We start from the raw sequence: 26886 nt of genomic DNA, 5'->3' as shown, positions 1-26886 counted from the left end.
ATTGTCGTGAATTATTCCCTTGTTTGAACAAGCCGTACGCATCGGGCCTTCTGCTTTCGAGTAGAGGCAGCTGCCGCGTTCCGGAAGAAAACCCAGACAAGGCGCGGTTTTGCTTTCCCCCCTTCCGAATTTAATCAAGGAAGCTAAGGTAGAATCCATGGTGCAAGGGTGGCGAACACTTCCGTTGTAGAAAGGAATATCACGTTCATGTTCGCGTTCACGACTCATATTTTTGTGATTTTTTACCTGGCTTAATTTCTTCAATACCTCATTGCGTGATCTACACTCCCCTCTCACTTATCTTGAGCAATCTTCATAATCGAGTTTTCTGTTTCAATACGTCTAGGGCAAATTATTAAAATTACAGACAGGGTTAGTGTGTCTTATTTTTTCTGTCGAATTTCACAAGGGCTCGCATCGTTTACCCTGGAAGAATGTTTTTTTATCAACCTTTCCAAAGCGCTAACACCAAACTATGTTTCTGAATTGCCCTCTTCTCTCATCTGAGTGGTAGCCGAACTCGAATCCTCGCTCATTTGAACTTGTGTTACGCTGTACTACTGCCATCCTTACCTGCCGCTCAATTTTTGAACTTTCCTATCTGAATCCGATTGGCTCTGCGTGGTCCCCTCCGAAAATTCAACTTAAAATCTCATGAGTCCCGCGGCGCACCCTGAAAACCACGCTGCCCAGGTTATCAGCAAAGCGCTACGTCGGCTTATTCTGAAGGAAGTGAAGCACGATACTCCAAGATTCCTCATTGCTGCACTATGGGTAGTATGCGGTCTCGAAGCAATCGCTGGGGTCTTGCATATTGTAAGCGCAATTGCACCACTTCGGAATGAAGGCTGTTGGTTCTTCAAGATCGAGAAAAATGGGATGATCCGTCCAAACACTCGCATATTAATTCCTGTGTGGGTACTGCTCTACATTGCATGTGAGTGCTTCAAAGTTGTCTGTTCAAATTTCAAAAGCTCAGCAACGAGTGTACGAAGCGGCTGATTTTTTCTCATCTTTGGCTAAGGAAAAGTCAGTCTGCCCACATTGATCTTTCTCCTACGTGACCTCGACTCGAAGGTGATTATTTCGGCACCAACCGCTCTAATGAATTTTTGCACTTATTTTGTCCTGTTATCTACGGGTGAGACCAAATCCACACGTCCAAACTCGAACACATCTTGCTGTTACAGAGCAGTTAATCAAGGGGTTTTTCTCGTGATCATTCATGTCAGGCTGGACAAAAAGTAAGTAATGCAACTTGATTCTGCATAGATATAAAAGCGGCCTGATGCATCATGCGCCCTTCACCGCAATCGATCAATGAAAGTATGGAACGTTCTCCGAGCTGTACCACTAACAAAGTACGGACTCACGTCGGCGAGACAGCCAAATGGAGAATCTAATGTGACGTATTTCAGGCCCAGAACCATCAACTTGCTTTCGGCTTTCTTTTACGGGTTCCCTGTAATATTTGGCGGGCTTCCTGTTTGTTTGATAACGAAAGAAATCTCAGAGATCAACAAGACGTTTTTGGAATACAGCCATAGCTACTCGACTATCCACAATGGAAGAACCACGACGACGCAATCGATGACGGAATTCAATGCTGAAACCACCAAGCAAACTTCTTCTATGATTTACAGCGGCGAGAAATTGGTATTCCTTTGGCGATTGCTCAGCACCGGGTATTGCTGTAACATTGTCATTTTGTTTTTGATCATGGCATTTGGCTACTTTCGTATCTTTCAGGCTGTCAGATACCAGACTCAAACATTTAGGAAATCATTTGAACAGCACACCTCACTTGCGATCAGGAGCCACCCAGTAGAGCGTTCTTCAACACTCAAATCAACGTCGAAATAGAAGGCTGCAATAAGCCCTCTGTCAATTTCACAAAACTCACAGAACGAGCTTGGATCCCGCAGACAATAGCTAGCTGGTCGCCCACTTCGCACCAAGAACCTGATTCCTTGAGAAACATCAATTACCCTCCCAGTAATTCCCATTCCCCGACACTTGGCACACAGGAATGGCAAAGTGTCAATCGAGAAAAGGCCTTGTCCCAGTATAAAGCCTTGATAAAATACGAAAGGAATCTTGTTTGGCAGGCGAGCTGTAATGCGCTGATCATGCTTTCTTTCTTGGGCATGAATGTCGCAGTTTGTAGGTGCTCTTTTAGCTTTCTAAGAAGTCGAACTATCCTGATGATTTAAGATTCTTTATTCCTCAGGGTGCAATTGGATGCAAGTTCCGACACGACATTCGCTTTCCGATTTGACATGGTTCATCATTACTTGGTCGAGCGTTTCTTGGGTCTTCGCGGTTGGGCTGCCAGCTGGTTTGGTGCGAAAACTGACATCTTCTCTTTTCAAAACATGCTGAGACTCACGAAATGAATTCGCAACTTTGAATGGTACTCTAGGTTGCATGCCTGAGCTCTCGATCACCTCCGATTACCTTTCTCAGGGAAAATGTGCAATGTGCTGGGCCAGAGCATCGCTGAAAAACGAGCAGATTCACGATGCAATACAATACGGTGATCATTGCTGACAATTTCAATCATTATTTTGCACATAAGAGTTTAGAGATTCAGATTCCTTTTCTACCAGTAATATAGATTGTAAGAAACCCGCCTAGCGGTGTGTCGTCACTTAATTGGTATTGGATTTTTTTTTGTTCTCCTACTTTGAACCTGCTTGCGTGAATCTTGCTCTGCGCTTAGTTTTTGTCCTGAATTTATCTATACTTTTTTGGTAACATTTATTGTGAATGCAGTATGCATCAATCTGAAATTACTCCGGTTGGATGAAAATGACCGCTTTGTCATCATCATTAAGTTTCACCACCTTTCCCTAAGGGTGTGATTGGAATAATTGCTGGAGTTAGCTTCAATTGACAAGTCACCTGCCAACTAGTCCCCTTGGCTGCTTAACGGTGTATGCATGAAAAAAATTTGAAAATTCCTTGAGCTCTGTCCCAGACGAACTTGACCCAAGTCCCTTGCTGCTGCGGGCGTCTGGTCTTGTAAGGAAAGCCTCCAGGGACTTGCGCGCTATTGCCCCTTTTTGGTGTGCTGGGATTCTGAGTTTGGCTGGGTGGTTTCTCCAAAGCATCACAGTTCCTTGCCCTCAAAACTTAAAAGCCTAAAAGTTTGCTTGGCACAAAGCCTTGCATCTTGTGTGACATTCCACACAATTGTAAAAACCCCGGGGAAGAAAGAAAAGGTACCACCCAACTACACAATTGTAGCGGGCATCAACTCTCCCCCGGAGAGGTATAACACCAGGCCATAACACTCCCCCGTAAGCCAATATCACTGACAACAGAGGTGATATTGGATTGGACAGCAAAATGGGCTGGTGTGAAACTACATACAAATCTAAGTGTTACTCCCCAAAAGACTTGTTAAATGTGAACTTTCATGCCTACTGGCTACTATACTAATGCTATTTTAAAGACTATACTATATTTTATCTTATAATGGGCCTTTTGGCACCCATGAACCATGTAACTATTTTAAGGCAACCACACTCCTAAACCAATAATCAATAATACACTTATATAAAAGACTGAGAGTAGCTAACACAGTTATGTCATGTTATGTGAGGGTTACAATCTGGGGAGGTGTGACATGTGCAAGATGTAGGCAATGGGAATTAAACACGCAACAGAGGCAACACTGGGCTCATAACCTGTAAAAACCCTGGGGAAGGAAGAAAAGGTACCATCAAACTACATGATTGTAGCGGGCATCGAATCTCCCCCGGAGAGGTATAACACCAGGACATAATAAAAATCTGAGTTGAGTTACACTACCTCTCCAAAGTTAAATAAATCATCAAAGTAAATAGAATCTTGGAGCTTACTGAAGCCAAGTAACAGAAGGGATCCGTGTTGATCCGTGATCAATGATTGATACATTTTTTTTTGACTTACAGTCAACGTACAACACCCTGGATGACTGGTGCAGACCGTTCATCAAAGGGATGTGTACAACCTCTTTATGAACAGTCTGTTCCAGTCATCAAGGGGACTCAACACTCTCAATGACCGGGATTGACTGGGCATTGAGGGGACTTGACACTCCCAATGACTGGTCCGGTGCCATTCATTGAGGGGACTCAATACTCTCAATGGCCAGTACAGACCAGCCATTGAGAGTATACAACAATCTTGATGACTGGTCTGTGCCAGTCATTGAGGGGACTCAACACTCTCAATGACCGGGATTGACTGGGCATTGAGGGGACTTGACACTCCCAATGACCGGTCCTGTGCCATTCATTGAGAGGGTTTTATCCTCTCTCTCAATGACCGGCACATATGGTCATTGAGAGTGTTGAGTCCCCTCAATGACCTGCAAATAACGGACTAGCAAGCTGTGAGAATACAAACTCAGGTGAACGGCGCAGCACTCATAAATTGAGAGAGCGGCTGGGAACTACAACAGCTGCGGAACATGGTAAGCAAAGCAAACCACTTCTGCAGTCCAAAAAGGCCGCACAGAGTTGTAAAACTGAAACTCCAGATTTGGTTTATGCAGGTCCGACTCAAGCAAGCAAAAAACTCAGACTCGTGGAAAATCCCGATTGTCGATCACTAGCAGACAGAATATCCATTGCAAGCGCCAAAGGTAAGCGGCAGGATAAAATTCTGATCTAGATGCAGTGCTAATGCCTCATCCCAACAACCTCCGTAGACACTGTCAAAGAAGGAAAGACGGACCGAACCGATTCCTCTCAAAGAGCAGGAGAGCAAATCAGTGAGTAGTCTTGTCAGAACAGAAAACTGCAATAAAGAAACAAAAGACTTAGAAAGCAAAACTGCTTGTTACGTTGATACAGACGACGTGGAAGCGCTCTTAAGCCGTTTTGAGCATTCCCAGCAGACTGGTAAAACAAACCTAACTGAATAACCCAAGTAAGGAGAAGAGGTCCTTAGAGCTAAATGAGACCAGGAGCTAATCTTGCGACGACTGCCGCAGCTCATACGCAACAACTCTTGCAGAGAAGAATAACTTGTCTTCACTCAAACGCTTGTTTCTTATTCATTTATCATTGAATCAGGCAGCGGTCTACTCGCCTGCTTTTAGGTAAAAATACAGCCCTTTATTTTTACTTTACTAATATTGTACATAGAGTAGACTTCAGATCTAACAAGTAAATGACTTTTAGTCTTCTGAAATCTTTCAGATTTACAGTCTTGACGCTCGAAAGCAGCCTTGCCATCAATTGACTAGAAGCAGGATGAAAGAATGGCCAACTCTGAGAGTGAATCAAGCGATTCCAGCTTTGGAGGAAAACCCACAATGAAGGTTCCAAAATTCTCCGGCAAGAACTTTGAGATATGGGAAAAGAAGATTCGCATGGTGCTCGCCAAATTCAACCTGGAGCACTTCATAGACAAACCTCCTCTACCGGACATGACTTGACAAAGCAAAGCCAAAGCGCAAAAGGCCGCAAATCTACTCTGCTCAAACCTTACCAATGGAGTATTCAATACAATCGTCAAGAAAAACAACTCCAGTAACCCATACGAATTGTGGCAGATGTTCAAGTCAGTCTACGCCTCCGATTCTATCCTCGCAAGCTATGAAGTATGGGCGAAGTGGGAAGATACGCAGTTTAACGACGGCATGGCGTCATACATTGCCGGAATTGAGGAATGCCTGACCAAATTTGAATCACTAGCCATGGCTGTTCCTGATTTCGTTATCTGCTGTAGCATTATCAGCCAAATCACAAAGAAAAGGCCTTTCCTAATGCAAAGTCTCTTCGGCGACTTAAACTCCCTCGGCAAACCAAAATTTGTCATCAATTGACTAAGGGAAGTGGGGCGATTCAAAAGATCCAACAAACGCAAAGCCCCTGAGACAAGTACAAGCACCGGCTCCTCGACCGCACTAGCCACGGAACCTTCAAGCAAGTGCAAGAAGCCGTACAACCCAGTGAAGTGCTACAATCAGAAACACAACCCAGTGTCCAACCACTCGGAGCAAGACTGCTGGACGCTTCATCCCTCTAAGTTCCAGGAGGCCATGGAAAAGCAAAAAGCCCAGAAGGAGAAGGAAAGGAAAGAGAAGAGCTCGTCCTACCACGTCACAGCCTCAAACCACAGCCCTTCAGCAAATGAAAACGTCAGACCATCATTCAGCTACCTGTCCAACTCCGGCGCCGCCAAACAGCAGACAACAATTCTCGACTCCGGTGCAAGCAACCATATGCTAACAGCACTCGGTTACTTCAAGCAGACGAGTCCAGTGTGCATAGACATAGCAACAGGAAGCGGCCCCGGGGACCTAGTCGCTACAGCTCGTGGCGATGCCACACTACCTCTAGACAACGGCGGTACCCTCACATTGAAGGATGCGCTATACGTGCCAAGACTCACACGCAACCTGATATCCCTGGTACAACTAATGAAGTCTAAAACACTGATCCAAGGAGAAGCGGGAGGATTTGCTGTGAAAATAGACGACGGCCAGCCTTTCGCGGTCGACGTCAGCAACGACTTGCTGGAGATAAAAGGTGTGCTAGACCCAGAGAATCTAGTGGTTAGCCTTCTCACAGAATCCAAGAAGCCACCCTCAGACTTTGTCAAATGGCAAAATCGCCTAGGCCACGCAAGCTCAGCAAGAATTGCGACGGCAGTCACGTCGCCGCTTGATCTGACAAAAACTCACGCCTGCAATGCATGCATGAAAGGCAAGGCAGTACGCCTATCCTGCAAAAGCCACTTCAAGCCGGCTAAAGCTCCAATGAATATAATCCATGGCGATCTTGTCTGTGAGCCTGAGTCTCTTATGTGACAGCAGCACTGTGAAAAAAACTCAAGAAACTGCTGGCAGTTGACATGCGGCATACTTGAGTCAATACTCAATTAGAACCAGGTTCATACAAATTAATCCCAGGCTGGAACAGCCTGGAATATTTGGAATTTGCACAACATCATCCTAGTGCACAGTGCACTAGACAAGACTGAGCTCTGAGGCAATTGCTCAGCTGGGATCCATGGTCTCTGAGGCAAATGCTCAGGAGATCCATGGTTTGCCAACCTGGGCTTGTCAGCCAGCATCAGCCCCTCCTGCCTCTTGTTGACCGGGTGGAATGCCTCCCCCTCAAGAAGCTCCTTCAACAATGGGAAACCATGTCGACCAGGAGCAGACAACAGCATAATACAATAGGTGGCCGGGGGCAGTACCTCCCGGCCAACCACATCCACCTGTCGACCAGGAGGAATCCCTCCCGGTCGACATCACCATCCAGCCATCGAGTGGTGATGTACACAACCCACTCGATGACCGGCACAGTCCGGTCACCGAGAGGGTACACAACCCTCGCGATGACCGGCGCACGCCAGTCATCGAGATGGTACACAACCCCTCGATGACCGGCACAGTCCGGTCATCGAGTGGGTACACAACCCTCGCGATGCCGGCACACACCGGCCATCGAGAGGGTACACAACCCCTCGATGACCGGCACACACCGGTCATCGAGTGGACCGAGACCCACTCGATGACCAGCACAAGCCAGTCATCGAGAGGTACACAACCCACTCGATGACTGGCACAACAGTCATTGAGAGGGTTATGTACCCACTCGATAACCGGCGTGTGCCGGTCATCGAGTGAATTGAGACCCACTCGATGACTGGCGTGCGCCGGTCATCGAGAGAGTACACAACCCCTCGATGACCGGCACACACCGGTCATAGAGTGGGTTGTGTACCCACTCGATGACTGGCTTGTGCTGGTCATCGAGTGGGTCTCGGTCCACTCGATGACCGGTGTGTGCCGGTCATCGAGGGGTTGTGTACCCTCTCGATGGCCGGTGTGTGCCGGCATCGCGAGGGTTGTGTACCCACTCGATGACCGGACTGTGCCGGTCATGGAGGGGTTGTGTACCATCTCGATGACTGGCGTGCGCCGGTCATCGAGGGGTTCGAGTCCGGTCATTGAGTTGGGAGGGGTTGCTCCCGGTCGACGCGCTTGTATGTACCCAAGTGGCTGGGAGGCATCCATGAGGTCGCACCATGGACTTGTGCAGTCCATTGTCAAGGCTGAGTGTCTGAGGACACCTGGAGGCACAGTGCTCAAAATTGAGCACTGAGCAGCTGTGCCTTGTGGCTTGGCACCTGGCCAAGCTGAGCTACCCTGGAAGCAAGCTGGAAGTGCCCTGGAAGAACCCAGACACTGATCAAAGTACTAGCATGGTAACTGCATGTCAACTGACATCAGTTTCTTGTGTTTTTTTCGTAGTGCAGGACACAAGAAAAAGGGGGACACTGATTGAATTCCTTGGGATAAAGAAATACAAGCAGTGGAGAGAAGAGGAATAGAAGAGAGAAACTGAGAAGAGAGAAACTTGATCTGTTTGAATTATGATTTAATATGGGCCAAGCTCTACCTGGAAAAGTAGGCTGCCAACTGTGCTAGAGATGCAACAGTCTCCACTCACACCAAGGAAACGGTGGTGGGATTCAGAAGTAGGTTGACTACTCTGCTCTGGTTTTAAAGGTCTTAACAAGAGATAACCTGTGGATCTTTTGTAGCAGAAGAGAGAAACAGAAGCAGGGAGAGAGCAGTCAAGAGCAACAGAGTTTCCTCTGAGATAAACAAGGTCAGTAGAAGAGGGTACTTACTGTCAATATCCTGTGGTGATACTGGGAGTGAAGTGGCCTCTGGTTAGTGATCCTGGGTGTCTCTGGGGTATGGTTCTGGTGTGCTGAAGTCTGTAGATCCTCCTCAGGCTGTGGGGGATCCTGACTTCAAAAATTATCAGAGTTTGCTTACATAATTACATATGTACAAGTGGTTGGCGCGCCTGGTAGCGCTGCCACGTCACAACTGCGCATGCGCGCCATAACTCAAGAACTCAGGGAAGGAGTAGAGTTACAAAGAAGTGATAAGTTGTAACTAGGGTTAAAATCGCATGGGAAAACAGAATATGAAGTCAAAACAAGGTTATCTCTTAAGATGAAAAGGATATAAAGTAATTCATATGTAAAAAGGTAGAAAAGGCAGCTTTTAGGTCAGCTGTGTTGACTCTAAGGCTGACATCGTTGGCCCTATCTCCCCACCAACAAACGGTAACGCAAGATACTTCTTGACTCTGGTAGATCAGTACTCTGGCTACATCCACTCGGTAATCCTAAAAGAGAAGAGTCAAGCACCAACAGCCATTGAGGAGTTTCGAAAGTTGTTTGAGAAGCATGAAGAAGTTGATAACCGATGGAGGCGGCGAATTCTGCAACAAGTCACTGGGAGAGCTGCTCAAGGAGGCGGGAATACAACATCATGTTGCGCCACCCTACACCCCGCAGAACAATGGACTCGTGGAGAGGGCAAATCACACCCTAATTGAAATGACACGGTGCATGATAGGCCCCAGAATGGTGGGGGGAAGCGGTCCGCACGGCGACAGCAACCACAAACTGTTTAGCGTCTCTATCTAAGAGCAGGAAGTGCCCCATCAAATTAATGTTCAAAGTACCACCAAACATGAACTTCTTCCGCCCTTTTGGGTGCCGGGTATGGGTGGTGAAGCCTAAACAGCATTGTCTGGATAAATTCGACCCGATCTCCTGGGAGGGAGTCCTGATCGGTTATGAGAACGACTACTCGTTGTATAAAATCTGCCGTCTGGAAGACGAACAAGTCTTTGTGGTCAAGCACGCGCAATTCGACGAAGGCACATTTCCAGAATGCGGCCCTCTTCGGCGCAACCCTCTGAACACATCCTTGGATAGGATGCCAAACTTCTTGGCCAATCCGGCCCTTCCCTTCAAAGAACATCAAGACACAACAGAACAGCCTGATGAAGAAGGAGAAGAGAACGCTGATGAAGAGAATAAAATGGGTGAAATTATCAGCGAACTGAAAGCGGCGATTCCCACAGCGACTCCGGAATCGCGACAGTCGATCTTAGAGGACGACCACCAATCACCACCAGCTAAAGTCGTCATTGGAGCGGTTGACGAGCGCAACATCATTGACGGAAAGAGGCAGAGGAAGCAGGCGTTCACAGTTACGGTTTCCATCGAACCAAAAACACACAAGCAAGCTGTGAAACTTCGCCTGACGCCTCAGGCAACGCGCCTCCTCCGTCTCAACCGGTTCAGCCTCACAGTCATCAAGCTCGAGCTCCAGTCCAAACCAACCCTCACAACACAGGTAAGCTTGACTCCTATACCAGTCTTGACTGATGATACAGGAGCTGTACGCTAACCAATTCATTCACTATACCCTCATCTACCGCCTAGGCGAAGCCCACATGCAGGAGGAATACGACCAAACCAGTCATGGCCTAGATACCGCAACCAACCTGGACCCCTAGTGGGCCAGTGCAGAGCGACGACAATCAGGCGCTCTATCAGAGTAAGCCCACTTACTCACATAGCTATAAAAGGGACCAGTTGTCCTGATCCTCTGTTCTTTTTGTCGTCGCGTTTTCTTTCTTCACTATCAGACTCCTATCCAGCACTATTCATCCCTTGCATCCGAAAGATCCCCTATATCGCAACCGCTGCGCTCACTCAACAAAACCTTCAAACACCCTCTAGCGCTTCTACTACCTTCTCAGACCCACTTCAGTATATCGACGCCATCGTCCCGGTATCCTGATTATTCTCGCCCGTTTTTTTCCTTTTTGTCATCTCATTTCCAAGACCCTTTTCGTGTCACATCTTTACTTCTCTATTCACATTACTGTCCTCTTCTTTCTATCACTGCCTGTCACAAGTGCGATCCTGCTCTTAGGTACGAACCAGAGTTCATGTTTTTCTCTCTCCATCTTCTTAGCTCTCATCAACTTTGTACATAAGATCTAATGAAATAAATCTCTTAGTCACCTGAATTCTTACACAAGCAATGACCGCATCCGAAAGCCAGCAATGGAAAGCAGCTGAGGAAAAAGAAATCGCTAATATGAAGAAGCATGAGGTCTGGACAATTCGAGTTCGCTTTGAGAGCGATGATCCAATACCGGCGACATGGGCCTATCGAAAAAAGCTTGGCTCGGAGAACCAGGTCGTGGAGTTCAAGGCACGGATCTGCGCCCAGGGCTTCAAGCAGACGTACGGCCTAAACTTCAAGGGCAAATACGCCCCAACGGGTAAACCCGCGTCACTCCGCTTCCTTCTGTCATTCGCAGTCAACAATGGATTTAAAATCCACCAGCTGGACGTGCGGAGCGCGTTTCTGACTTGCCCGCTGGATGACAAAGTCACACTCCTACCTCCGCCTGGATTCGGCTGTCCACCCAACTCAGTGCTTGAGTTAAAAAAGGCCATAATATACGGCCTTCGACAGGCGCCGCTTGTATGGTACAAGCGGTTATCAACATTTCTCTTCACCCTAGGCTTCAAGGCAGCGTTATCAGACCCGTGCGTTTTCTGGCGAACCACAGATGGAGTCAAACCAGCAACGTGGATCTACGCACATGTGGACGACCTGGTGATCATCAGTCACCAGCCCGAATTCTTCAAGGCAGAGATGGAAGCTGAATTCGAGATCAAATACATGGGAGCAGCAGAGTTTCTCTTAGGAATGAATATTGAACGTTTCCGCGACGGTCTGCAAGTCAATCAAACCCAATACATTGATAGAAAGCTTGAAGAATTCGGCCTTCAGGGCCTTCATCCTGCAACATGCCCGCTAAACCCTTGCGAGCATCTCAAGAAGGCAACGGCCGAAGAAATCAAAACCTTTGTGGACACTGGGATAAACTACAGGGCTCTGGTCGGCTCCCTGAACTACTTGAGCATTCTCACGCGCCCAGACATAGCGTTCGCGGTGAGCACACTGTCCCAGTACCTGGAGAAGCCCGGTATCAAGCACTATCACGCCGCAGTTCAGGTCTTTTGCTATCTGAAGGGAACTAGAGAAATTGGCCTCACCTACGCCAAACAAGAACCTCATGGGGCTGTGCAGGCGTTTGTGGACTCGGACTGGGGCAACTGCCCAGACACTAGAAGGTCAACAGCGGGCTTTGTTGTTCAATCCGGCACCCACCTGATCAACTGGAAGTCCACGAAGCAGTCTACAGTATCACTCTTGACCACAGAAGCCAAGTACAAGGCCTTCTCTGACCTAGGCAGAGACTTAGCATGGACAGCAAACCTGGCTGATGAAACCGGAATCTTTCCTGGACTAAAGGGAATCAGGGTATACATCGACAACCGTGGCGCGCTAGATCTGGCAAAGATTGAAACATCTCAGAGCAGCTTCAGAACAAAGAATATGTCAATTCGCCTCCACTTTGTCCGCGAACTGATTGCTGTAGGACTAATTCTGGCGCTGTATGTCAAAACAACTGAGAACTCCGCCGACTTCCTCACCAAACCCACCGGACGCACAGTCATACGGAAATCTCTTGCAAAGCTGGCAGTAATCCTGATTCCATCGCCTGCTTTGAATCTTGCGACTCGAAGCACGGGAGGCTGTGAGAATACAAACTCAGGTGAACGGCGCAGCGCTCATAAATTGAGAGAGCGGCTGGGAACTACAACAGCTGCAGAACATGGTAAGCAAAGCAAACCACTTCCGCAGTCCAAAAAGGCCGCACAGAGTTGTAAAACTGAAACTCCAGATTTGGTTTATGCAGGTCCGACTCAAGCAAGCAAAAAACTCAGACTCGTGGAAAATCCCGATTGTCGATCACTAGCAGACAGAATATCCATTGCAAGCGCCAAAGGTAAGCGGCAGGATAAAATTCTGATCTAGATGCAGTGCTAATGCCTCATCCCAACAACCTCCGTAGACACTGTCAAAGAAGGAAAGACGGACCGAACCGATTCCGCTCAAAGAGCAGGAGAGCAAATCAGTGAGTAGTCTTGTCAGAACAGAAAACTGCAATAAAGAAACAAAAGACTTACAATCAAAACTGCTTGTCACGTTGATACAGATGACGTGGAAGCGCTCTTAAGCCGTTTTGAGCATTCCCAGCAGACTGGTAAAACAAACCTAACTGGATAACCCAAGTAAGGAGAAGAGGTCCTTAGAGCTAAATGAGACCAGGAGCTAATCTTGCGACGACTGCCGCAGCTCATACGCAACAACTCTTGCAGAGAAGAATAACTTGTCTTCACTCAAACGCTTGTTTCTTATTCATTTATCATTGAATCAGGCAGCGGTCTACTCGCCTGCTTTTAGGTAAAAATACAGCTCTTTATTTTTACTTTACTAATATTGTACATAGAGTAGACTTCAGATCTAACAAGTAAATGACTTTTAGTCTTCTGAAATCTTTCACAAGCATGGTCCTCAAGCTAGCTGCGTGTCAAACATGCTATGTATTAATTGGAGAGTCTGTGCTCTCATTTTGTGATTGATTTCTGCAAGTCTGGTTTATAGACTCGGTAACAGTCTTAAGGTTTATTTGTCTTTTTTAATTTTTCAGGACTTAATTTTATCAGTACACAAAGAAAAAAAAATACAAGGCTCAGCACAACGGTAGGCCGCTACACTGCGCTAGAAATCAGCTAACTGCCAATTACAGCGGCGCAGCTGGCAACAGGATTTTCCAAGCTCCCTGAACTGTGCAGTTCTAATTGACTGATCCCTCAGGGAGGCTTATGGTTCAATCCATGCAAGGCAAGAAGTTGAATGCTGCAAAACAGACCATGTTAGCTGAACCGTCCTCAAAATGGAATTTTGGCTCTGCATCTGGTAACCAGGATATCCTGACTCCCTGATGCAATGGTCCTGCTGGACCATTTTGATCAAGGAGGCTCCTAGAATATTCTCACCAGTTTAAGTGGTTCAATGCTGCTGAAAGGGCCGCGTAATCCGCTGTTAGCTCATTTCTTGGTGTAGCATAGCGGCCCACCGTTGCTCAGCACTTGCATGTTGAGCTGATCTGGAGCAAAAAAAACAAAAGCGTATTATGGAACCAGGGAAGTACAAAGGGAAAGTTGAAAAGAGGGGTGAAAAACCCATCCTCCATGCGCTAGAATGGGGAGGTACGGTGCAAGTCCCTCCTGCCAAGGGCTATCAGAGGCTTGCTTTGCAAGACCAGACTCCCAGAGCAGCAAGGGACTTCGGTTAAGTTTGTGTCCAAGAGAATCTCCAAGACTAGTGTTTCAGCCAAGGGGGTTTCAAAGTTGGCCAGATATGACTTGCATGCACTTTTGCAAGTTGGTTTTCAAGTTCATTCTTGAACACTGAGTTGCAAAAGTGCATGCAAGTCACATTTTACTACACCCCCCAAACCTGCTTGAATGTTTTTTTTTGACCTTAACACAAGTCCCAGCCTCCGTGCGGGTGTGCAGCATTTGGCTGGTCGCAAAGCAACCCCAACCGGAGGGAGGGCCTTGCATGCTAAAACACTTTTCTCGCGTGAGCCAATTGCAAGGTTTGGCTGGGAGCAGCCTTGTTTGCATCACCACACTCTCAACACTCAACATCATCTTTCTAGTTTTTGATACATCATATTTCTACATGCTCTTGATTTTTCTGTGTTTTTTTATCACAAAATGTTGATTGTATCCAGTGGAAATTTTCTGTCCAAGTTCAAGATTTTGAAATTTGATTTGGCTTGCGCCCCATAGGGCAAGGACCGTGCGCAGTCATACCATTTCTTGTTGTCAAGTTTGAAATATGAAGCATGAAGAGTACAACAATAAAAAACATACTGAAAAATAAAGCAGATGGTGACCTGTCAGAAAAACCAAAAAAGAAAAAATTATGATGAGTGAAATAGAAACCAGGAGCAAACTAATGGGGTGTATATCATGTCCGGCTCACGCAAGCTTTGTGTTTTAGTGCATAAGCCTCTCTGGTGAGACTGGGCTGCTGCCTAGATCCGCTCACCACAAGTGGCTTAGTTAAGCTTGGTTTTTTGAATGTTGGTGTTGAGGAAAAGCCTTGACAACCAACTTGCAAAAGTACATGCAAGTCATGCATGGCCAACTTTGAATCCCCCTATTATTATCAAGCCTCTGAAACCCTTGCAAAGATGTGATCTGCAGTACTGAAAAAATACCTGAGTCTTCTAACTAAGGCCCGGGGAGGCTTTCCAAACGGGTACACCTTTGTACTCAGCGGGATGAATCTTCTTTGGCTGCCTCAGGATGACTTATACCTGCTTGAAGAGCAAGATTCTTGGCAAGGCGACGCAGGGAAAGTCTGGATTAAATATCCCCTTTGCTGCATTGTTGATCTCTGTGCTGTTGATCTCCCCAATGCAGAGGTGAACCCAACAATCAAATTTTTGCCAAAAGGCTGCCTCTGGTGTCCTGTTTTTCGGATGCCAGTTGGGTACATTGGCAGCATTGTAGGTGGCCGAGTGGCGTGCTTTCCCTGCCTCTGGACAATCCGCCTCTTGCTGTTGCAAGGGCGTCAGATCTCTACTCATTTCCTGACTAGGAAATGGTTGGCTGTTGCTGCCCATCGCGAGGGGTCAGTGTAGGAGCGGAGGTGGCATTGCGATGGACCGGTCCGTTGTCCATGCTGCTGATCCCGTGGCAGCCCGGGTACGGCTGACCAACTTAAGTGACAGCTGCGGAGCGGCCGCATCCCAGGGCTGGCCGGGATGGGGCGGTGTGCGCCCACGGTGTCTTCAACCGGTCACCGAGGTGTTTGGTTCACCTAGGGTGACAGCCTCGGAGAATCAATATCTACACTCGAGCTTAACTAAGCCTCTCGATCGGAGGGTCGGGGGGGCCCGACCCCGCGTCCCGAAGGGACGCTCTCCGAAGGAGGCGCTTCGCGCCTCCTCGGAAGGAAGGGACTTGTGTTAAGTTAGATCTACACTCCGCAGGCAGCCGAACGGGTCATCCCAGTTGGATCTCAAGTGTCACAGATCCAGATGCGGCCGAATGGGCCCGGAACCGCCACGGTTCCGCACACTCTATGCAGCATCCGCAAACAAAATTGTTTTTCAACGGAGTTAAAATTTGCTTGCAGATATCTAAATAGGTATTCATGGATCAGAGTCAGCGCTAGCGGGACGCTTGGTGCACGAATATCGTGCGAGTACTCTAGTGACCCATGGTTCTTTTGGGACAAAACTTCACACCCTGTCTGCAGTCGTCTCCAATGCCTTAGAAGTAAGGGTTGGGAGTTTCCACTAATAGCCTCCACAAGCCTAACGAGCATGAATGCGTTGTGAACCTTCCTCAGTCACATAATTGATTCCTATCATTATCTGTCCATACGAAGTGCGCGTAATTTTCAAGTCGTTAGGCTGTTTAATTTCCTTACTTCATTCAATCCTCATTGCGTACGTGGAATCTTTCGCCTTATTTTCCATTTTTAAACTTTGAGAGTGGTTTCTACTATCAGATGAGAAGTGCGTACCACTTTGGAATGGCATGCATCACCGCCGTTAATCGAATCTCCAATCCCACGTCGCTCAACATGAACTTCGACTCAAGTTTCATGTTAGGTTGTACTGACTAGTTTTCTGTTAAAACCAGAAGGAATATAGCGATTCGCCGGCTCAACTCTCGTTTTTTGCATCAAGCTCGATTGATCTTGTTCGCCATTGTCGCGCGATATACATAAAAGAAACTTTACCAAAATGGACATGACCACCGAGCAGCCTCCAGACTACGCGACCCCCACTCAGCACTCAGTCTACGTAACCCCCTCAGTCTCCGCGACCCCCACGCAGCATCCGAACTACGCGATCAGTCAGTCGGTTGTGCTGCATGAACTCTTTCTAAGAGCAGCGAAGACCAATCCACCAAAAGTACTTCCGGCCATACTTTGGATCACCCTTTGTCTCGAATGTATTGCTGCAATCTTATATGTCGCAAGTGCCGTACCAACAATCAGAAAAGAAGGGTTTTGGCTTTTCAAAACGGAAGCCAACGGAATGGTACGTCCAAACATTCGGGTAATAATACCCATGTGCGTGGTTCTATACGTGATGTGTGAGTGTCTACCCATATCAAATCCAAAACAAGCCAAAACGAAGTCTCTTATCTCATTGTCAACAAAAAGGCGATACCTCGACATTGTTTTTCCTGTTGATGGACTTAAAGTCGAATGCTCCGATCTCGACAGCCACCTGTGGCTTGGGGTTGATCACATATCCCCTTTTGGTCTTTACGGGTGAGAGAACATCTTGACAATCAATCCCAGACATGCATTATCGGCTAACAGTCATTATTTCTCCCCGATGGGATTGGCACGCAGGATGGACAAAAAGTAAGCCCTGGAAACTTCATCCCAACCAAATGCAAGAATAAAACTAAGATCGCGTATGTCATTCTTCATCTATAATTAATTGATCCCTTTAAGTATGGAATGTCCTCCGGGCTGTCCCATTAAACAGATACGGACTCACGACAGCAAGGCAAGGAAATGGAGAGTTCAATGCAACGTACTTCAGACCCAGTACCATCAATCTTATGTCGGCTTTATTTTACGGGTTTCCCCTAATTTATGGTGCCGCTCCGATCTGCTTGGTAATCAAGGAATTGTGGCAAATCAATTTTACCTTTAAAGAATACAACCGAAACTACTCCGCCATCATCAGTGGCAATATCGACAATGAATCAATAGCCAAATTAAACATCGAAGCACTAAACCAGATGGCCAGCATGTTTCACGGCGGCGAGAAAGTGCTATTCCTCGCCCGGATAATCGCTGCTGGCTTTCTCTTATATCTCGTCCTTTCATTTTCTATCATGTTGTTTGGCTATATCCGCATCTTGCAGGCTGTTCGATTCCAAATTGCAACTTTTAGGCAGTCATATGAACAACGCATGCCTTTTGCCATCGGTAATGAGGCACTAGAGACCGCTTCCGCTCCGAGTATCCGATCGATATCGATTTCTTACCTAACGTCTTCCTGCGACTCCTCAGAACACAAAAAACGAAGTTGGATCTCCACGAGGCTCCCAAGTTGGCTTCCTAATTTGCGCCAAACTCCAGATTTTCTTGAAAAGCCCCGGCGAACGCCCGTTTCGAATGATCCGCGTACACTTGGCTTACAAGAATGGGAAAATGACAATCGATCCCTGCTCCGCCTTCAGCTAAAAGCACTAAGGAGATACGAAGTAAATTTGATTTGGCAGTTGTGTTGCAACGCGTTGACAATGTTTGGTTTCTGCGGCATGAACATCGTAGTTTGTGAGTAATTCCTTCGGCCTGCGAACCGGAAGTATAACTGATCACATCTTGTACGGTAGGTTTCAATCTTTTGGACGTCCCAACCTATTATTCAATTTCAGACTTGTCGTGGTTCACTATCACTTGGGCGAGCATTTCTTGGGTATGGACGATTGGAATACCCATGGGCATCGTTAGTAATTAAGATATTTCTGCTCCTCCAAGTGCTTTAGATTCCCGAGGTTAAGAAGTATTTCTTCCTTGTCATTTTAGGTAGTGTTTGTTGTTTCTCGATCTCCTCCAATTTCTGCTCTGAGGGAAAACACCGAAAGATTGGCAGAAGAAGACGTATAATAGGCTGTATCCAGATCAGCTGCAATACTCATTGGCACTAATAGAATGGCTCACAGCTACGCAATGCGTCAAAAGCATGGAAAAGCATTTTCATGTTTTTCTCAATTTCACCTTGAAATCTTAGAGCTATTGAGATCCAGAATGTGGTATATATATCTGGGGAATTTCGGCTCCTGATTCATTTCCAGTGCTGCTTTCCTTGGACTTACTCAGTTTTTTTTTAATACCTTGTTTTGCTTCGTATCACTTGTAGTCAAATTATTTTCTTGAATGGTTTCAATCTTTCTCCAATCCATGGCATCCTTTTCACTCCACAATGTGTATTTCATAATTTTTCTCTTTAGAATACGTATTTCTTGTGTTCCGTTTGACATAGCTCTGCGCATGACCAATTTAATTCCTTTGCACAAACGCAGTTAAACAAGTTCTACTAGTTCATTCAGAAATTTGCCATTATGTGGAGAATTGCAAAACATTATATTGAGTTTCCTGCCAATTATGCGGCCAGTGTAAAGCCCACATATTTGTAATCTACTAGTCTGTGAGGCCAAAAAGCACTCTCACTCAATTTGGGGCAAATAGTCCCTAGGAGATTTGACACACAATAATTGATGAGGTGTGATTTTAAATGATGGGCTACATGTAAGCTACTTCAACTCATGAGGGGTTGAGCTGAGCCTGTGGCCAATCATCTTCATTGAAGTGTCCCAGGAACCTAGATAAACCCCACAGGTCAGCCTACACCACGGATGCACTTTTAGTATTTAGTCCAGTTGCAAAAGGTGTTCCGCTGTTACACTTTTTTTCTGGTCCCAAATGTCAGGGGCCAAAATTTTGTGGGATTTTTTTGGAGGCTGTTTGTTTTGGGTGCGGAAACTCCAAAATTGACCCCTTATGGAGGGTTTTTGTAATATTCACGCTTTGAAGTCTCAAAAATGTTCACATATGGACAGCAGTTAGGAGCTGTTCTGGGTTCAATTCCCAGGGTGATCATACAGACTCTGTTACTTGAATGACATTACCAGGCTCACTTTTAGTCCAATTTTTGGGTTTTGGTCATGGCAGTATGGCTTTATGAATTTATATGGGCCATGAGAAGTCCATAAGTATGTATTTAAAGCCCTAGGTCCCAAAAATCTAGTGGAAAAAAAGAACTCCTGAGCCAATGCCTTAGCCAAGTTAATTCTGAATTCCCCCAGGTCTGAAACCCACAAAAATGTGGTCAACTTGGGCTTTTGGCCCATGGGACCTCTGGCTGGATGGCCTGCGTTCAAAATTTAAATTATGCAGGCAGTTCAGTACATGTTATTGCCTTTTGCAACTGTAGGCTAGTAGAAAAACACATATCCTTCCCAGGGGCAAATGCATGTTGGTGAGTTGGTCAAATCTGGAAACTACTGAGGAAAAAAAGCTAACGCCAAAGCAACATAAATGTGAAATGATAAAAACTTCAGGGACTGTCAAATATTGATGTAATCTGGATGCATATTTGTCAGCAACAAAGGTGTATGTATGTATACGGCAGTATGACGGTCACAGTATGATGATTTTAACTTTGAGAAACCTAAAATGGTGGGCTTGCGGAAGCTTGCCGCAAACTCAGTCAGTCCCTTTTCTGCCTTGCGCAAAGCGCCAGCCTCCAACAGAGGGACTTGGGAGTAAGCGGCAAAATTTGGCGCGAGTCCTGAGGTCCACTTTCACCCATTTGGCTAGTGTGAAAGTTTGGCACCACTTTGCTATAGCATCCTGGTGGCCAAGTGGGCCACCCAGGTGCAAAATTGAAATCCTGCATCTGGCCTTCAAGACCAAATAGGCCACAAATTGATACCTTGACTGGCCTTAAAGCTACAAGACATGTAAAGTCATGGAATCATAATTCCAGGATTGATCTTACATCCATACTATTGGATAAGTACAAAGTACATGAAAGTTTTAATTGCTGCTCATAAGTAAATGATCAATATGTATATTGTTTGAACTGAAAATTGAACTACATTTGGTATACAGGCCACATATAAAATGTGTACAGGAGTTGAAAAAAAAAAACTGCTTGCTGGAACAAGCTTGGTGTGGGTTTTCCAAGCATGTTCATCAGCTCTGCAAAGGGTTTGGTGGATGGTGGATGGCTGCCTACCTGCGCAAGAATCTAGGCTTCAATTTCATGCCACTCATGATCCCATTGGGACAGCGGTTGATGTGTAACAACGGTGGGCCGCTACGCTACACTACGCTACAGGGCCACTTAGCATTAGCGTAGCGGCAAAAAGCGCCCGCCCATTTTGAGTACGTTAGCGCGCTGTTAGCGCCGCTACGCTGCGCTACGTTTCAGCGGCGCTAACAGCGCGCCAATTTTTTGTTAGTGTTAGCGCGCCGCTACAGTCACTACACTACGCTACGCTGCGCTACAGCGCTTTTAGCGGAGAAAAATGCCTTTTTTTCAGATAAAAGCATCGTGGCGCACCGTAGCGCGCGCTGTCTTGCGCCCTGCGTGTGTAGCGTTAGCGCAATTGCGCGCATCTGCGCTAACGCTACGCTAACAGATAAATTAGCTGTGCACCCTGTTGGATGAAATGTTCACTACATGTCACATGCTCAACTTCAATCGTGAATAAGCTTCTAGAATTTTCACCTCAAGCGCTCAGAGCAAACAAACCCGGTACCATCAAGACCACACTCCACATCATCGACTGAACCCCACTCATATCAAATCAAGGTAAAGTCAACATCATCAAGACCTTGAAAACCAAGCACTCATCTGAACGTCATATCAATCAGTGCATCTCAGTCAAGTGCGGGCGTACTTCTCAAGATACGGAGCAACGGTAGGCCAGCTACGCTAACCGTAGCGTTAGCGTGGCGTAGCGTAGCGGAATTCCGCTAAATTTTAGCGTAGCGTTAGCGGAATTGCGCCTTTCTGCGCTAACGCTACGCGCAAAGGGTGCGTAGATAATTTAGCTGTTAGCGCAGCATTAGCGCAGATGCGCGCAATTGCGCTAACGCTACACACGCAGGGCGCAAAAGAGCGCGCGCTACGGTGCGCCACAGTGCTTTTAGCTGAAAAAAAGGCCTTTTTTTCCGCTAAAAGCGCTGTAGCGCAGCGTAGCGTAGTGACTGTAGCGGCGCGCTAACACTAACAAACAATTGGCGCGCTGTTAGCGCCGCTGAAACGTAGCGCAGCGTAGCGGCGCTAACGCTACTCAAAATGAGCGGGCGCTTTTTGCCGCTACGCTAACGCTAAGTGGCCCTGTAGCGTAGTGTAGCGTAGCGGCCCACCGTTGCACGGAGGATACTTGATCAGGGGGAGGAGAGGTACTTCACTTGCTCGCTATTTCTCAATATTAGGTTTCATCAACTCAATACTCTTCCACATTTTCCTTAGTTTACATATTCTCTCATAGTCTATCGCCAACATCAACTGCCTGTCTAGTTAAGAAAACCAAATCTCAATAGGTGAAAATTATTCAATGTTTTTTCACTTATTTTTCCTGTCTTTATTAACCATTGTTTTTGTTTAGTTTTACTACTACTGGTATTTAAGTGTTTGCAATAAATCAAGACTTCTCTGAACTACATGGTAGCGAGAGTCTAAGAATTGCACAACCACCAGAGATAGAAAACAGGTACAGGCAATACACGAACAATGTCGTCCGATTCTGATGATTCGATTGCTCTGAGTAAAATTTGTATTAAGAAACTCAACCGCAAGAATTTCGCGGCATGGAGCTATCATCTGGAACAATATATTAACGGACGGGGCGACGACGAGCTATTCAGCAAGAGCTATCATGAAAAGCCTCATGTCAAGAAATACAAAAAGAAGAATTTGGCAGCCATTTCACTTCTGCTGAGTACCGTGTGCGAGGAACTTCACCCTGAAATACGCGCGCACTCAAACTTCTTTGATGCATGGAACGCTCTAGCTCAAGCCTGCGGAAAAGACTCAATTGTAGTCATCTGCGAAAAACTCTTTGAACTCCTCTCCCTGGAATATGACCCATCTTCCTCTCTTCAAGCTCACATCTCCGCTTTCAAAAATCTCAATACCGAACTCCTCGTGCTTACGGCCTCCAACAAAGAGCTCATGGAAATCTCATCTGGACTTTCGGCCGCATTCTTCCTCCAAAGCATTAATCAAGACAAGAAACTATCCTCCCTGGTCCAAACTTTGTACGACGTCAAACCTTTCGACCTACAGACAGTCACAGATCAAATTGGTATTGAGCATATTCGCCGGGGAGGCGATAAGGAAAGCGTAATGACAGCAGGTTCAAAAGGAAAAGGAAAGTCTTCGTCTTCTGGATTGACTAGAGGTGGACGTGGAGCTTCACAAGGACGTGGAGGTTTTCGTGGAGTGGCTCCAACATTCCATACTCATGCAAACCAAGGCTCGTCAATGGAACAACGTCTGGCTAACTTGGAGAGAGCTCTTGCAGCTAATCAAATGTCCTCAAATCCCTCCGTGCGTGTGATGGATGATCAACAACCTCAAGGGTCAACCTCACGATCAAACGACTATGATGCCGGCGAATCGTGGTTTCACATTGACATTGATCCAGAAACGATCATGACGTCTGGCGTAGTCAGGGATACTGAACTGATTTTTGACACGGGAGCTACCGGATCCGCTGTATGCAACCTATTGATGTTATTGGACATCAAAGAAATTCCTCGCAAGAAAATCGCTACGTTCTCTTCACCCCTCTTCGCTACTCACTCCGGCACTCTCAAATTGGGCGACATGAATATTTCTCCGGTGTTATTTGTTCCTGGAGCAAGCGTAAATGTTCTATCCTGCGCTCAAGCCGAAGATCATGGACTACAAGTTGTGCACAAGGAAGGGCTATTTTTATTAAAGCGTGGAAATACAGTGGTCAAGTCATTTAAACGTCGAGGTTGACTATACATTGGGTCCAGTGAAGTCATCTCCGTAAATGCCGTTCAACACCGACCCAGTCAGCCTGCTCAGCAACAAGATTGGCACGTTCTTTTGGGACATCCATCCAATCAGTACTTGAAGATCATTCTTGACAAAATTGGCGTAAAGATCACGAGCGACATTCTTGATGCCCAACAGTATTGTGATGTATGTCGCGCTGTCAAACTCAAGCAAACTCCTCACATTAATCAAATACCCTCTGCTTCATTACCCTTTCAGAAGCTACATTTTGACACAATGGAGATTAATACTCCAGCAAAATACGGTCACAAGTACATCCTGTGTGTGGTTGATGATTTCAGTTGTTATGTTTGGATATTTGTCGTACAATCAAAAACCAAAGTGGAGGGCAAACTGATGGGGTACTTTGAAGAGATTCACAACAAACTAAATTGATATCCTGCCTACCTTCACAGCAATCATGGCTCAGAGTTTAGCTTGAAATCTTTCCTTGAAAATGTTCAATCACTTGGAATGACACTCAAACGGGGTGCTCCATACTCTCCTCAAACTAATGGTGTTGCGGAACAATTTAATCAGACCCTCCTCGTCAAGATGCGTTGCTACTTGGCTCAGTCAAATGTGCCACTATGTTATTGGCATGAAGCTGCCTTGTATTCTACGGTCCTCATCAATAACTCTCCGCACAAAACGCTGAAGTGGGCAACTCCGACTGAACTTCTGTCTAAATCCAACTCTTGCATCAAACCTCGGCGCGAACTTGCTAAATTGATCCCATTTGGAGCACTTACCTATGTACACCGGAAGACTGAGTCTAAGATTCAACCGTCTGGGGTTCAAATGACATGTTTGGGTTTTGAACCGTTTTCAGACGCTTTGCAATTTCTGGACAGGTCAACGGGCCGCATAATCCTTAGTCGTGACTACACTCAAGTTGCCCCAAAAAATGTATCTGATTTGTACTCGTCAAAAAAATCCGCAACTGATTTACCAACTGCGACGAAGACGGCATACAACACGTCGGAGTGGGTCACTCTTCCGGCACTGAACGTCAAAGCTAGTAAGATGTTGAGCAATGAAGATGAAGTCCCGGCACAACGTCAACTCGCACCTCTGCCTCAACAACAGATTCCATCAACTCCTGCTCAGCCTTCAAGGGAAGCTACATCCAACAATGCTCCTAGAACGACTGCGTCGGTAACAAACACGCCAATATTCCCAGGTTCATTTCCGGGCAATGCTCAAAATGCTCCACAGGCAAGTTCCAGCCGACCCGCTCCAGTCAAAAACGTTCCTGCACCACCAGTCACTCGATCATCTCAGCCTAAGCCCACAGCAACATTGAAAGATTTGATCACGGTACCCCCTCGTTCTCGTAAACCCAACTGGGAATATGTTGTCTGTGATCCTAATGACAAAGCTCCTAAAGAAATAAGTAGCAAGATCTCAAAGGATAATATTATCCCTTCCGGCTCCGCAATCAACAATGAGGATAATGACGCTGACATTGAGGACGATGATGATGATGATGATGAGCGATGTCATTTCATTGCGCTGGTGGATCAGGTGGCTGTTGATAAAGCTCTGACTGACGAGAAGGAACAAACAATCTGGGAAGAGGCGATGTGTAAGGAATTTCAGTCTCTTTCATTCCACAACGCGAGCATCCTTACACCTCCGCCGGCGAATGAGAAGATAATCGGGGGAATGTGGCTTCTGTCTGGCAAACGGAATGAATATAATGAAGTTTACAAGCATAAGGCGCGATGGGTTACATCCGGCAATCATCAAGAGTATCAAAAACACTACTGGGATACATATGCTTTGGTTGGTCGAAATGAGTCTTTAAAAATCTTGTTCTCACTGGCGATCAACAAGAACATGAAAATTTGCCAATTCGACGTCGAGACTGCGTTCCTGTATGGCGAAATTGATGCTCCTGTGTATGTACGCCAGGTAAAAGGGTTTGAAGAACCGGGGAAAGAGAATTGGGTCTGGAAATTGGAAAAATCGCTCTACAGTACAAAGCAGGTGCCACGTTGCTGGAAAGCTCATCTGGTAAAAACACTTCGCTCCATTGGCATGTTTCCCTTAAATGCTGATGACGCTGTGTTTGCAAATGAAAAAAGACGCTTTTTCTACATATGCATGTAGATGACGGGTTACTTGTGGGAGAATCAGATGATTTGGTACAGTCATTCCTGTCCAACCTTCAGAAAACGTACACCCTCAAGATCACCGATAAACCAACTCAGCACCTTGGATACACGCTCAAGTGGCTGAAAAATGGGGAACTCGTCTTACATCACTCGAATATGATACAGCAAATCATTGAGGATTTTGGGATGAAGAACAGTAAAATTGTCAAGACGCCGGCACCGCCAAATATTCATGAACTCCTCAACAAGCCGGACGCTCCATTCAATGTTAACACAATGCAACGGGTAGTTGGAAGTCTGAATCATATTGCTTTGCATACTCAACCCGATATTCAGTTTACAGTCAATCAGCTTGCTCGGTATACTTCTAATCCGACTCGTACACATTGGTTCTTGGTAAAACATCTGCTACAATACTTGCAAGGAACAAAATCACTTGGGTTGCATATTCGGAGGACCAAACCTGCAACTTTGGGTGGATCTCATCTGATTGGATGGGCTGATGCGGATTACGCAAACATTATACCATCTAGAAAATCGATTTCAGGATACTTCATCAAATTTCTAGGGAACCCGGTGTGCTGGCTCACAAAAAAGCAGTTGGTTGTTGCTCAGTCTACCACTGAGGCAGAGTTCATCGCAATCAATGTATGCGCTAAACAAATCCGTTGGCTTTTGAATTTGATTCTAGAGATGAAGATTCCTATAAATGCCCCGGTAATTTTCAATGACAACTTGGGGGCAAATTGTATCAGTCAAGAAGTGCAGCTCAATCCAAATTCCAAACACATCAAAGTACGGTATCAGTATGTTAGGGATCAAGTTCAGAAGAAGCGACTAGAAGTCAAGCAAGTTTCAACCAACGAGATGACAGCGGATATTCTCACAAAATCACTTGGGCCGAACAAGATTGACACAGCTATCAATCAACTTCACATGGTGCATGCTAGTGAAATTTAGGGGGAGTGTTGGATGAAATGTTCACTACATGTCACATGCTCAACTTCAATCGTGAATAAGCTTCTAGAATTTTCACCTCAAGCGCTCAGAGCAAACAAACCCGGTACCATCAAGACCACACTCCACATCATCGACTGAACCCCACTCATATTGAATCAAGGTAAAGTCAACATCATCAAGACCTTGAAAACCAAGCACTCATCCAAACGTCATATCAATCAGTGCATCTCAGTCAAGCGCGGGCGTACTTCTCAAGACACGGAGGATACTTGATCAGGGGGAGGAGAGGTACTTCACTTGCTTGCTATTTCTCAATATTAGGTTTCATCAACTCAATACTCTTCCACATTTTCCTTAGTTTACATATTCTCTCATAGTCTATTGCCAACATCAACTGCCTGTCTAGTTAAGAAAACTAAATCTCAATAGGTAAAATTATTCAATGTTTTTTCACT

At 46.1% G+C, this 26886-nt stretch overlaps 3 protein-coding genes across 3 annotated transcripts; all 3 read left to right on the top strand.

The window, feature by feature from the left end:
- Window positions 1-1104: 1104 nt before the first annotated feature.
- On the top strand, window positions 1105-1863 carry PtA15_7A360 (uncharacterized protein; the record flags this gene model as incomplete). The annotated part of the gene is made up of 3 exons (XM_053170959.1): window positions 1105-1141; window positions 1233-1244; window positions 1328-1863. The coding sequence occupies 3 exons, from the start codon at window positions 1105-1107 to the stop codon at window positions 1861-1863; spliced, it is 585 nt and encodes a 194-aa protein (XP_053022188.1).
- Window positions 1864-2147: 284 nt separating this feature from the next.
- Window positions 2148-2503, top strand: PtA15_7A359 (uncharacterized protein; the record flags this gene model as incomplete). The annotated part of the gene is made up of 3 exons (XM_053170957.1): window positions 2148-2163; window positions 2231-2343; window positions 2423-2503. 3 exons carry the CDS (start codon window positions 2148-2150, stop codon window positions 2501-2503), a joined length of 210 nt encoding a protein of 69 aa, XP_053022187.1.
- Window positions 2504-16523: 14020 nt separating this feature from the next.
- PtA15_7A358 (uncharacterized protein) lies at window positions 16524-18415 on the top strand (the record flags this gene model as incomplete). The annotated part of the gene is made up of 6 exons (XM_053170956.1): window positions 16524-16878; window positions 16949-17059; window positions 17144-17155; window positions 17249-18082; window positions 18142-18254; window positions 18335-18415. 6 exons carry the CDS (start codon window positions 16524-16526, stop codon window positions 18413-18415), a joined length of 1506 nt encoding a protein of 501 aa, XP_053022186.1.
- Window positions 18416-26886: the final 8471 nt, after the last annotated feature.

Source organism: Puccinia triticina, chromosome 7A, assembly GCF_026914185.1.
Source record: "Puccinia triticina chromosome 7A, complete sequence".
Lineage (NCBI taxonomy): Eukaryota > Fungi > Basidiomycota > Pucciniomycetes > Pucciniales > Pucciniaceae > Puccinia > Puccinia triticina.
This window is presented reverse-complemented; position numbering and strand designations above follow the sequence as displayed.